The following is a 14,167-nucleotide window of genomic DNA, read 5'->3' as shown; positions in this document are numbered from 1 at the left end:
TCACGTTTCCGTCCAATCTATGAAAAAGCTTATTCTACTACATCAGGCTGCCTGCTTATGTCTTTATATATACTACCTAATATGTGTGTGTGTGTGTATGCTTTCTAATATATACTTATATATGTAAGTGTATCCATAATATACGCTTTCCAATATGTATTCTATATATACGTACTAGAAAACAACGAAGATGAGTGTGGTTCACTCTCTCTGGCAAAGACTTGAAAAATGCATGATTCTGAGATGCTTGCTGAAAATGTGAAAACCTTGAACCATGCCAAACGAAGCAGTTAATATAACTGCCCTAACCTCAAGTTTAGCACACTGATCCAGTTGGAAATTTTGTTCTGGAGCATTTGCAAAGGCACAGATCCAGGGAAACGGGAATCAAATGCAGTAATTCTACAAGTATGTTCAGGATGAATATAATATTGAGTGTCACCGGGCACCTCACTACCCCCCGCCCCCACCCCCGCCTCCTCACCTCCCTCCCTTAGATCCTGCCACTCCCCTCTGCTGGTGCTGGAAGCACTGGGCGAGTGGCTCTCAGAGCTAGAGCGGGCGGGGCGGACACGCTTAGCCTAAGCCCAGGGGCCAGGAGCCCGGAGGGAGGTGGAGGCGAGGCAAGGCAGCAGGCGCTGGGTAGAGCTCAGCGGGAACACAGTTTCCCTCCTGGACCGGTCGAGTCAGACCTCACGTGTAGACCAAGAGAATCAAAGGAAGAGTACGTTACCTGCGGCGCCGGTTGTGCGCAGACCAGATGTGCCGGGAGCTGCAGGTGAGTCACTTGCTCTTCCCTCCCGCCCCCACCTCCTCGCCTCGAGTCCAACAGGTTGGCTCGAGCGCAGCTTCCAGGGGCCCCGTGGGTACACTTCTAGTCTCACCTGGGCGCTGGCCTCGGCTTCTGCCTTTACCGAGGGAGGCCGTCGTTACTATTTAAATTCCTGCCCCAGCCCACGCTTGTTCTATTCCTTGTCTTTTTGCCTTTCCTTCTAAAATGAGAGCTCCGCTGTGCTCAGAACACCTGCTCTCCGGGAAACTTGTAGGGACAGAAATGGCTAAAAGGAAGGGTGCCTCAAAAAAGTGCCTCAACGCGAGGTGGACCCTCGACAGGGTGGGAGCTGACAGTGACACTCCTGGTTCTTAGTGACCCACTGGGTCTTCAATAAAAAGTCATCATTCATTATTCTTGTTTCTCAACCAGGAGGTCAGAACCCAAGGGAGACGGGAGAAGAAAATGGAGCGTCAGTGATCATCAGACTAGAATGAGAGTGAATTGGGAGAAAATGGTGCGGCCCCCTCACCCAGAGAACCCTCCCCCACCTGCTCACACCTCCAGCGAACACCCCCGGGGAGGCCTATGAAGCGGCAGTAAAAGAAAAGGGAGGAATATAAATTCTCAAGTTGGAAGGGACCCGGTTACCACTTCCTTTGCTTTCTGAACTTTTTGTTTTGGTCTCCTGCAGGCAGGAGTGAGTCTCGCCATCCCCCTTGCTTGCTTGCTTGCTTGCGTTCAGCTAAGAGTCATCTTCTCTCCTCTTCCTCCTCCTCCGCCCCACATCTCCCTCCTTCCTCCCTTCCCCAACCCCTCCACCCACCAAGTAGCGAGTCATTCAATCTGTACACCTCCTGGGCTGGGAATCGCAATTGCGAAGTTGGGAGGCGGGGTGACAACGTTAGGGAAGGGACAGGGCGACCAGCAGTGTGCACAGGGACTGTGTCGGGCTTGGACCTCACCTGATCCTTTCTCTTAGCGCGACCCTTCCTCTGCTCCCAGTCTCCTCTCTCTGCCACTTGTGCGCTGCTTCCGCGCACTCGCGGCTCCCTAGCGGCAGGAGGAGGAAGACGCACAGCGGGCGGAGAGAGTGCGCCAGGGAGAGGTAACCCCTTCGGGAGCCCGGGGAATCCCGGCCGCCACCAGGGGCCGTGCCACCGCCCTCGCGGGACCAACGCTTCCGGCGTGTCCCCAACTTTGTGGCGCCCTCAGGCCGCGGCGACTGGGATAGAGATGCCTTCCAGCGGCAGAGCGCTACTGGACTCGCCGCTGGACAGCGGCTCCCTGACCTCCCTGGACTCTAGTGTCTTCTGCAGCGAGGGTGAAGGGGAGCCCTTGGCGCTCGGGGACTGCTTCACGGTCAACGTGGGCGGCAGCCGCTTCGTGCTCTCGCAGCAGGCGCTGTCCTGCTTTCCGCACACGCGCCTTGGCAAGCTGGCCGTGGTGGTGGCTTCCTACCGCCGCCCCGGGGCCCTGGCCGCCGTGCCCAGCCCTCTGGAGCTTTGCGACGATGCCAACCCCGTGGACAACGAGTACTTCTTCGACCGCAGCTCGCAGGCGTTCCGATATGTCCTGCACTACTACCGCACCGGCCGCCTGCATGTCATGGAGCAGCTGTGCGCGCTCTCCTTCCTGCAGGAGATCCAGTACTGGGGCATCGATGAGCTCAGCATCGATTCCTGCTGCAGGGACAGGTACCCCGGAGGCACGCGGCGGCTGGGCGGGGAGGCGGGCGCGGCAGAGAAAGAGAGGAAGGCACAGGTAGATTTCAGGCTTTACGCAAGCTTCGCTGGAGCCAGGCCTAGCAATAAGGTGTGGCCACTTCTGGGCTTACAGGTGGGGTGGGGGTGGGGGACTGGAAAGCATCAACGCCAACTTTTGAATAGAACTTTTTGAATCTCTTTGTTCCCTTTTTTGAGTATGCTAATTTAACGTATAAGGCAAGGGACTTCAGGCCCACAATAAATATTTGGTGACTGAATAAATGAATCACAAAAGCCATGCTCCAAAAATGCATGCATAGGGATAAAAGATTTGGCACGCAGCATTATCATTTATCAAACCTAGAACATTGACTTTGAAAAACTTGAATAGAGAATTGTTTTAAATATAGAAGATAAAAGGTTGGTCCTTTGATTTAATGATTGTGGAACTCTGAGTTTACCTTGCTATTACTACCATTTCTTCATGAATACATGTCCTTTACACACACAAAAAAGTTCCATCTGCCAAACATCTGTTCTTGTTACCAGAAAATGGGTAATAAAATGTATTAATCCAAAGTAGCTTTACTATGTATAAACTTCTACTAAGAAAGTGTCATTTTAAAAATTATAATCCAGGCCGGTCGTGGTGGCTCATGCCTGTAATCCCAGCACTTTGGGAGGCCGAGGCGGGTGGATCACTTGAGGCCAAGAGTTCGAGACCCCCCTGGACAACATGGCTAAACCCTGTCTCTACTAAAAATACAAAAATTACCTGGGGGTGGTGGTGCGTACCTGTAATCCCAGGTACTCAGGAGGCTGGGGCAGGAGAATCGCTTGAACCTGGGAAGCGGAGGCTACAGTAAGCCGAGATCACTCCGCTGCACTCCAGCCCGGGCGACAGAGAGAGACTCCGTCTCAAAAAAAAAAAAAAAAAAAAAAAAAAAAAAAAAAATCATCCAAAGGGAGAAATTCCGAATACTGTGGGTAAGACACAACCTAAGTAAAATATGAATAGACATTTTTCTGCATTTTGTTGAACGAAAAAGTCTGACCTCCCTGTCATGTTTAATTATCTTATACTTCTGTATTTTAATAAAGTTAGACTAATCACCAAATTGTTTTCTCTAAAAGATACTTCAGAAGAAAAGAGCTGAGTGAAACTTTAGACTTCAAGAAGGACACAGAAGACCAGGAAAGTCAACATGAGAGTGAACAGGACTTCTCCCAAGGACCTTGTCCCACTGTTCGCCAGAAGCTCTGGAATATCCTGGAGAAACCTGGATCTTCCACAGCTGCCCGTATCTTTGGGGTCATCTCCATTATCTTCGTGGTGGTGTCCATCATTAACATGGCCCTGATGTCAGCTGAGTTAAGCTGGCTGGACCTGCAGCTGCTGGAAATCCTGGAGTATGTGTGCATTAGCTGGTTCACCGGGGAGTTTATCCTCCGCTTCCTGTGTGTGCGCGATAGGTGTCGCTTCCTAAGAAAGGTGCCAAACATCATAGACCTCCTTGCCATCTTGCCCTTCTACATCACTCTCCTGGTAGAGAGCCTAAGTGGGAGCCAGACCACGCAGGAGCTGGAGAACGTGGGGCGCATCGTCCAGGTGTTGAGGCTGCTCAGGGCTCTGCGCATGCTAAAGCTGGGCAGACATTCCACAGGTATTCAGATTTCACTGATGCCTTTTAATTTGCCATTGCATGTAAGCATTCGTTATTTGACCACAGTACAAGGAAAATAATGCTGAACTGATATTCAGAATTACCAACTCCCATACTTTACCTAATCATGACCTCTAAGGAGACACTGGGAAGCAAAACCTTGAAGTTGTTTTCACAGGTATAGAGAAGTGAGCTCTCCCATACTTCCTCTCCATAAGAGAAATGTTGAGAGAAAATTTGACCATTTGCTAACCTCAGTTTATTTGAAACCATTGCCCAGAAGATATACAAAAATTAAAGGCACTCTGCCTCTTCAAGATTCTAGACAAAACAGGCATAAATGACACATAAAAAGATACACATAAATTATATATGATATATAGGGACATAAGCCAATATCTCTTCAGTATCCAAGAAGTGCTTGCCACATATGCTCCTTGGCAGAAGGGAAAGTCGGCCCTTCAGAGCCGTCTCTGGCCATGCAGAAAGAGAAATGACTAGGTGCAGGTGGCCTTTCCAAAATTTTCGAAGAAGCAATGAAAATATTTTGCTTTGGGAGAAAGCAAAATAAACTAATTAAATGCTTTATCTAGTATCTGAAGGTTTTCTTGTCCCTAACCTGGGATGCATGAGAGAGGGGAATACAGAAATCCCTTAGTTTTTTGTGTGTCATAGAGCCTTTGAAAATCTAATTAATATTTTCCTAGAAGTGTCTCCATATAACACACACACAAACACATAAGGTACGTGAAAATTATAATCAATATCAGTGAAAATCACAGGAACTGATTAAAAATGATTCTTGCACCCCCAACAGTAGTAGTTATCAGTGGCTGGCCCTGCAGCTGTCAGATGTTCTGGAGTATATGAGTCTCCTTACGACATAGCTTAATGAAAATAAGAATCCCCAGGCAAGCTTGTTGAAATACAACTTCTGGCTCCAACCCGCAGAAAGCTTGAGATCAGATCTAGGAGCACACATTTTATAAATAATAAGTTCACCAATGACTTTGATATAGGTGGTTCTTGGACCAAACCTTGAGAAACACTGGAGTATGATGTCATATTAATTTTATATATGTTGATACAAATACGTATTAGCACAAACAAATTGGCTAGAGATCACTATCCTTATTTCATTTCCCTAGATATATGCCTGGACTGACCACCTAAAAAAGGTTGATGGTAGTTGTCCTTCCTATAAATGTTGGGTGAAATTAACTTCTGATATGTTTTTCTTCAATATTTCTCTGGTAATTAGAACTTATTATAATATAATTTTGGTAGTGTATTTTCCTAGCTAGTCTCACATACCAGGAATTTGATAACGGGGTTTCCAACAACTTTTACAAGTACCACTCTTTGTTTTCTGACACAGATAATGGGATGCTTTCTTCAAGTATTTATAAACTCTTCACAAGACTCAATTTAAAAACACCCAGTAAAAACTACATTTTTTTCCAAAAGAAAGGAAAAGGAAAATAACAGTAATTTCCACAATGTCACCTCTTCAAAGATTTTCTCCATTCTAAAATAAGTATAAAGTTTTAGTAAACCCTTAATTATTAAAAAATATACGACTTGCATATTTGACAATTTTGCCTCAACACTACATTTATTAAAATGTAAACATAGATGACCTATTTCCCCATGTATTAATTATAAATTCAAATTGAGAGATGTTATAGGATAATGGGATTTTGGCCAGACAACTAGGTTTAAATCCTGGCTCTGTAGCTTTCTACTAGATAAGCTATCTCTTTATGCCTCAGCCTCCTCATCTGTATAATGGCAGAACAATTAACATGTCCCTCTTATATCCTTTCTTTTGAGGATTCTCTGAGTTAATAGAGATAACATGCTAGAAATTCCACCCAATTTGTTTTCCTTTACAAAATTGTTTTGAACATTTTGCCTTTAAATTAAAACAGTGTTCCCAGATAAATGCTATGCATCTCCTCATATGTTGTGAATTTATTTAAGGAACATAATTCTATGTAGACACATCAAGGCCAGTTTTTTATAAAAGTAAAGGTATTATAAAGGTATTCTGAAAGATATTCTTTTGAAGTTAAACTTCAAAATACTCAATGATCTTTAAAAATAGCTGGTTAATAATTCAAGAATATCTCAAAATTTGAAGAGCAAAATTCAAAATCCTAAGAGTATGATTAGTATGCTAATACATTTGAAATAGTCTCTAGTGAGTGAATAAAAACAAAAAATGATTCTAAGAGGTATTGTTTTGGACTTCTGGGGCAATATCATTTTGATATCATGTTGATATAATTTCAAAATATGGACAAACTTTAATAACCACCTCTCTAGTATTAGGGAATAAATCTTATGGTTCATTCAAAGCCTGGTTCCATAATGGGCTTTTCTTTCTTTCTTTCTTTCTTTCTTTCTTTCTTTCTTTCTTTCTTTCTTTCTTTCTTTCTTTCTTTCCTTTCTTTCTTTCTTTTCTTTCTTTCTCTCTCTCTCTCTCTCTTTCTTTTTTTTCTTTTTTTGAGATGGAATATCATTCTATTGCCCAGGCTGGATTGCAATGGCGTGATCTTGGCTCACTGCAACCTTCGCCTCCCAGGTTCAAGTTATTCTCCAGCCTCAGCCTCCCAAGTAACTAGGATTACAGGCGCGCACCACCACGCTGGGCTGATTTTGGTATTTTTAGTAGAGATAGGGTTTCACCATGTTGGCCAGGCTGGTCTCAAACTCCTGACCTCACGATCTGCCTGCCTCGGCCTCCCAAAGTGCTGAGATTATAGGCGTGAGCCACTGTGCCCGGCCCATAATGGGCTCTTACTCGCCTTAGGCCTAGTGTCTTCAGAGACAGAATTGGACTATCGTGGGTCTGTCTCCCTGGGGTTTAATAAATCCTCAGATCTAGGAATGGAAAAGCAGCCAATGCTTCATAAAGAGTAAATTCTCTAGTGGTTCCATTTCCCATACCTTTTTGCAATGGAGGAATATTCTGTATTCAGGTCTATGTTATTACAGGAAAGCAGAAATTTTATGTACTCAGGGAAATAATTTCCTACAGCTTTGGTATTAAGGACTAGGGTTTCAGTGGGTGTCTTGGGAGTTCAGACCTTCTCCTGACATACCGTGAGAATGTCCCCTGAATAGACATGTGATGTTCTCATGTCAATTTTATCACCAATGCCTAACTTGCTTCTGCTGCTTCACTTTGTTGCTATGGTGCCCATTGTTTACTTTTTCTGGCTTTCCGGTAATCAGGTTGCTGATTGTGTTAAACTTTACAAGGAAGGTGAGAAAAACAGACACATAAAATACAAGATAACATAAAATTGGCATTTGAAACAAGTGCTAAAATGATGCATTGAAATGCAGGTGTGACCAAATATGCCCTCCACATGCAACACTGCAAAGGCCTCTTATTGTACAGACTAAAGTACAAAACTCCTATCATACCACCCCTGCCTGCCTTCAGTCTTACCTCTCGCCTTCTTTTTAATAGTAGAAGTTCAATAATTCTACAGGTGAATTAATGAATCTAATTATATTTCTCTCTAGCCTTCTCAACCTGGCCCCATCAACTACACTGTGAACTTCCTGAGCACAGGATTATGATTTAATCAACTTTGTATGCCCAGAACATTGCCCAGTGCTGGGGACATTTAAGTGTGCAGTGCAGTTTGTGGGTGGGAGAGCAAGGAGAGAGAGGGGAAGGAGGGAAGGAAGAGAGAGAAGATGGATGCCAATGACTGACAGCGTTTGTTCTATTGCAGGATTACGTTCCCTTGGGATGACAATCACCCAGTGTTATGAAGAAGTCGGCTTACTACTCCTATTTCTATCCGTGGGAATCTCTATATTTTCAACTGTAGAATACTTTGCTGAGCAAAGCATTCCTGACACAACCTTCACAAGTGTCCCTTGTGCATGGTGGTGGGCCACCACCTCTATGACTACTGTGGGATATGGGGACATTAGACCAGACACCACCACAGGCAAAATCGTGGCCTTCATGTGTATATTATCGGGAATTCTTGTCTTGGCCTTGCCTATTGCTATTATTAACGATCGCTTCTCTGCTTGCTACTTCACCTTGAAACTCAAGGAAGCAGCTGTTAGACAGCGTGAAGCCCTAAAGAAGCTTACCAAGAATATAGCCACTGACTCATATATCAGTGTTAACTTGAGAGATGTCTATGCCCGGAGTATCATGGAGATGCTGCGACTGAAAGGCAGAGAAAGAGCAAGTACTAGGAGCAGCGGGGGAGATGATTTCTGGTTTTGAATTAATTTTCAATTTATTTACAAAAGCTATGTACAATTAACTAAAATGATAAAGCAGTGATGTGGATTTCTGTATTCTGATGATGAGTCTCTTCAGAGTACTGCTCATCTTAATTAATTTTTGCTGATACATTGCTTCGTCTACTAGAATATTTCACATCACCTATAACAACTGCACAGTGTTCTGACACATTTGAGTGTCCAAAATAGCCAATTAACACAACCAAATACAACTGGGCCAATATAAACATGTTTGAATTGTCAAATATAAAATAATGTTATTGCAATACATACAAAAAAGTTAAAGATTTTATGTATCACCAATATTACAAGTTTTTTTGCACCACTAATTTTTTAAAAATGGAAGGCAAACTGCATAGCCCAAAGAAAGATAAGTAAATATTTAAGAACATATTGAACAACTTTGCTATTTAAAGATTTTATCCAAGTACATAAATTACTCCTTTCTCTATCATTTAAAGCTATTGAATATAATACTTAGCTTTACAAGAGAAAATCATTACTGATGGGCAGAGATTGTATCCCTATCTTCTTTTTCATGTAAACCACTGGTCACAAGTGAACTGATCTCTGTATTCCATTATTACTGTAAGAGGTGGGAATCCCAAAACTGCTTAGATTGCAGTACATGAGTCTACACAAACACTTCAACAATTGCACATCTTCATTCTCCCAACTCAGTGTAATATGTGGAGCATAAAACAGCATTTTTCTTAGTATTTTATGAATATCAGATGGTCTTTAAATGTCTCTTTATGGATGTATTGTTCACGTTATGGCTTTAAAATAATGAATATGTAAAAGTGAGGTAGTGAACATCCTAAATTTCTACACTGAAATTATTAAATAATCTTATTTCATAAAATGGGAAATATATGTTAAATGACATCACTGGATGAACTTGAAGATCTTTTATTTGTTAACAAAAAAAAATTATGAACAGCTTTCTGATTGTTGGGGTAAATAGCAAATGTTCAAACTTTGCAGGCATTTTGACATTTATGATAATAACACAATTCCTAGACATTGTATTATATAATTAAAGCCAAAACCTCTAAAGCTAAGAACTAGCTCATGATTCCCATTATTTTAGTAAACGAGATTCTACAACCTAAGAATAACAAGGAATGCATCGCTTTAATACCTACATTTCCAATATAATAGAGCCCCCAAGGGGAAGAAAATTGGTTCTTGAGGAAAAAAAATCTTATCACTTCATTTACAAAACACAGATAAGCATATTGAGTATATCTGTGGTATTAACATTTCATGGGGGCGAGATGTTAGGGAAAAAAGCCTAGAAGGCTCTTTGCCAGGGGTGAATGCTGATAAGAAATAAACATTGAGGACTGCTTTAATATATAGCTATAACGTATTTCATAAACTCTATTTAAGACATCCTATTATGCTATGCACTACTAAGAAAGAAAGATGCCAGTCAATTGTAAGATGCCATTAACTGTAAAATGCATCCGGATTTCAGATATGTAAAAATTTAAAATAAGCACCTTAAAATCAATGAAATATCGCATGTACTACCTCCTGTTTTCTGGTATGCATGGTTAAGCTCTGAAAACATTTTCACTGATGGCATGAGTTTTAGATTGCGTGCTAAAGTACTTTAATTCATTTAACTTGTTTCCACTTCTCCTAAATATTATAAAAGGTTCAGGAGATATGAATATTAATAAGATAAATATTTTCCTTCTTACACACATACATGGGTGCTAGATTGTGGCACAGGGCCACTAGTCGTAGTATAAATCCCTTCCACAATCTGAAGGGAAAGTAGAAGTTAGACGCAGAAGGTAAACTTACTCCAGCTTTTCTAGAACTTTCTCTAATAAAAATAGTTACTCTGATCCAGGACTATGCTCTGTATTCATCATGTATTATGCCATTTTATCCTCAAAATATCCCTATTATATAATTACTATTCTTATACTCTTCAAAATACATATTTTATATATTTATTAACTGAACAAATATTTATTAAGGATCTTTGGTGTGCCGGGGACTAGGGAGTCTTTCTTAAACAAGACTAGGTCCTGTTTTCTTGTAATTAATATTCTGTTCAAAGGTGTGTGAGGGAAAGACAGCGAAACCGAAACATTAAAAGGTATAAACTTGTCTAAATTCACACAGGCTATAGACGGCAGAGCCAGCACTGAACACCAATCTGCCTGACCCTGAAAATGACACTCCTAAAAGTCAAATTGCAGATTTCATTCTTCCCACACAAGCTCTGCATAGAAATTTATTTTTTAAGCAGGCAAGCCAACTTCTTGTGCATGGAGAAGTTCAACATGCCTTAAGTAAAATATCAGCTTATTCTCAGAGGTGGAATGGTGCTTTTAAGAAAAGGCTGTGGTGACACCTTATAGTCATTATTAGATTAAAAATATATTATCTTTAGAGTAAATAGTAGTTGGAAAATAAAAAAAATTAAAAACTATGTGTATACTTATGTATATATGTTTTTATCATGGAGGATCCTAAACATCTTCTCTACAAATGTGCTGTTAGCTATATAAATGTTGTCAAGATGTAGGTATTCAGAAAGAAGTTTTAAAATATCATTGCTTACTCAATTTTGCTTTTAAATAAAATATCAGTTTATTTATTCAATGAATGTATATATAAGCAAACCAAACTTCATTTCAGTAAAAAAATCAAGGCAGGAAATCTGCCAATTTTATATTCCATTATTTTAAAACAGTTAACACTTCTTAAACATCTAAGAATTATTGTTATAAAACAATATTTAATTTTTTTAAATATAAAATAATTGAATTATTGTCTTTCTCTAAGCTATTTAGAGAACACTACTTTTTTTGTTTTGGTTTGTTTTTTTGAGACGGAGTCTCGCTCTGTCGCCCAGGCTGGAGTGCCAGTGGCGCGATCTCGGCTCACTGCAAGCTCTGCCTCTTGGGTTCATGCCATTCTCCTGCATCAGCCTCCCAAGTAGCTGGGATTACAGGCACCCGCCACCACGCCTGGCTAATTTTTTGTATTTTTACACGGTTTTCACCGTATTAACCACTTTCTTTGTTAATTTAACTGTTATTTTAAGTTCAGGGATACATGTGTGGATTTGTTATACAGGTAAACTTGTGTCATGAGAGCTTTTTTGCATGGATTATTTCATCGCCCAGGTATTAAACTTAGTACCCGTCAGGTATTTTTCCTGATTCTCTCCCTCCTCCTACCCAGCACCCTCTGATAGGCCCCAATGTGTGTTGTTTCCCTCTATGTGTTCGTGTGTTCTCATTATTTAGCTCCCACTTATAAGTGAGAACATGTGGTATTTGGTTTTCTCTTCCTGCATTAGTTTGCTAAGGATAATAGCCTCCAGCTCCATCCATGTCCCTGCAAATGACATGATCTCATTCTTTCATATAGCTGGATAGTACGTCATGGTGTATACATACATTTTCTTTATCCAGTCTACAATTGATGGGCATTTAGGTTTATTCCATGTCTTTGCTACTGTGAATAATGCTGCAATGAACATACGTGTGCATGTATCTTTAAAATAAAACAATTTATATCCCTTGGGTATATACCCATTAATGGGATTGCTGGATCCAATGGTATTTCTGTTTTTAGGTCTTTGAGGAATTGCCACACTCTCACATGGTTGAACTAATTTACAGTCCCAGTAACAGTGTATATGCATTTCAATTGCTCCACAACTTCGCCAGCATCTGCATTTTTTTTTTTTTTTACTTTTTAGTAATAGCCATTCTGACTAGTGTGAGATGGCATCTCACTGTGGTTTTGATTTGCATTTCTCTAATGATCAGTGATATTGAGGCTTTTTTTCATATCATTGTTGGCTGCATGTATGTTTTCTTTTGAAAAGTGTCTGTTCATATCCTTTGCCTACTTTTTAATGGGATTATTTGTTTTTTTCTTGAAAATTTGTTCAAGTTTCTTATAGATGCTGGAATATTAGACCTTTGTAGATGTATAGTTTGCAAATATTTCCCCCCAATCTGTAGGTTGTCTGCTCACTCTGTTGATAGGTTCCTTTGCTCTGACAAAGCTCTAGAGTTTAATTAGATCCCATTTGTCAATTTTTGCTTTCGTTGCAACACCTTTTGTGTCTTCATCATGAAATCTTTGCCTGTTAGAAAACACCACTTTCAGACATTTAAATGCATATAGGCAATGCTTAAGTACCTAAAAAAGCAATTTTAAGAAATTACTGAAGTATCTCTATTAAGAGTGACATATTCATATTTTATTTTATGTATATATTATTTCTATAACATACAAGAAATTATTGCATTTATCATTTTAATGCAATGTAGTATCAACTATAATGGATTAGATGCACAAATAACTGAGGTAGGAATCTCAGTTCTGTGTTTTAATGTGGAATTCTTATGCTTATTAAAATATTTTGATTAGCTGTTGCAGAAAATACATATGCTGACCCAATTTATCTAAGCAAAACATTGTCATTGGATAAGCTTACTACTTTGAGAAATATTTTTATTGATACATTATGTTAACAAGAAAAGTCTCTTCTTTTGAAATATTAGCCATTAATAACTGTCTTATGAATCCTTCAATTCAGATCCAACAAGATATTGGATAGCAGGCAAATGATATGTTCTGATGATTTCATGATTTTTCTTTGCAAAGCATCACCACCCCAGAACTCTCTCCAAGCCATACTCATATAAGGAAGACAAATGTCACACAGGGAGAGCTTTACTCATCAACAGGCAGTTGCTTACATGGTACATTTTTAGGAATGATAGGAAAACCTGGATACTCACCATCCTTATGTTCTCACTGTGCTTATATTATATTATATTATATTATATTATATTATATTATATTGCATTGTATTATATTATAATCACTCCCTTGCTTGCCCTCCCAACTCTAGTACCCCTTTCTTCCTTCCTGGTATTAAATTGGCAATACCCTGACCCTAATTAAATTCAATCCAATGCCTTCTTGTGCCTGCCCTTGTAGAGCAGATCATGCCCTACGGAGAAAAACACAATGCCTGCAGACTGCTCTCACTTTACATTCATGCCTACAATCCCAAATGGGTTCTTAAAGCTTCCAGGCAATCTCATACAGCAATTCCTGAGTCCATTCACTCTCTGGAGACAAGTAAAAACCTCTAACACCTCCCTTGGATTCCGCTTTTACTCAGAAAATAGAATCAGAAGGGATTTTTTTAAAAAGAGTCATCACCCACATTTATCCACCTACCTCCATCTGTGCCTATTAACTCTGCCTTTCCTCACTTTACGAGGGTTGGATCGTCCATCCACACTTTATCTCCAACTCCAGGACGTTGCTACAGAGAGCTTTTCCCCTCTTCTTACTATGTTATCAAATTTTCCGCTCCCTACTTCCTGTCAGCACACAAACATTTTTTTCCCATCTTAAAATTTAAAAAAAAAAAAACAAGCTGTCAAAATTCCTTGAATCTATTTCATCCTCTAGAAAACATAGAATTCTCTTCTCTTTTTTATGGCAAAACTCTTTGACAGCAGTATCCATACTCACTCTCTCCCTTTGTGTATTCACTGTTTATCTTCTCATTCTTTCTGGAAAATTCACATAAGTCTACCACCCCTACAACTCCTGCAAAACTTTTCCTTAAGGTCAGCAGTGAGTCCATCATTGCCAAATCCAATCATTTCTTAGAACTAATATTGCCAGATTCATCAACAGCATTTTGCAAGATTAATTACAGATTCTTCCTTAAA

General features: G+C 40.3%; 1 protein-coding gene across 1 annotated transcript; it reads left to right on the top strand.

The window, feature by feature from the left end:
• The first annotated feature begins 625 nt into the window (after positions 1–625).
• On the top strand, positions 626–12,857 carry KCNV1 (potassium voltage-gated channel modifier subfamily V member 1). The gene is made up of 4 exons (XM_032760292.2): positions 626–778; positions 1,205–2,469; positions 3,613–4,142; positions 7,895–12,857. The coding sequence occupies exons 2-4, from the start codon at positions 2,009–2,011 to the stop codon at positions 8,404–8,406; spliced, it is 1,503 nt and encodes a 500-aa protein (XP_032616183.1). The 5' UTR covers positions 626–778; positions 1,205–2,008; the 3' UTR covers positions 8,407–12,857.
• Positions 12,858–14,167: the final 1,310 nt, after the last annotated feature.

Source organism: Hylobates moloch, unplaced genomic scaffold, assembly GCF_009828535.3.
Source record: "Hylobates moloch isolate HMO894 unplaced genomic scaffold, HMol_V3 SCAFFOLD_9, whole genome shotgun sequence".
Lineage (NCBI taxonomy): Eukaryota > Metazoa > Chordata > Mammalia > Primates > Hylobatidae > Hylobates > Hylobates moloch.
This window is presented reverse-complemented; position numbering and strand designations above follow the sequence as displayed.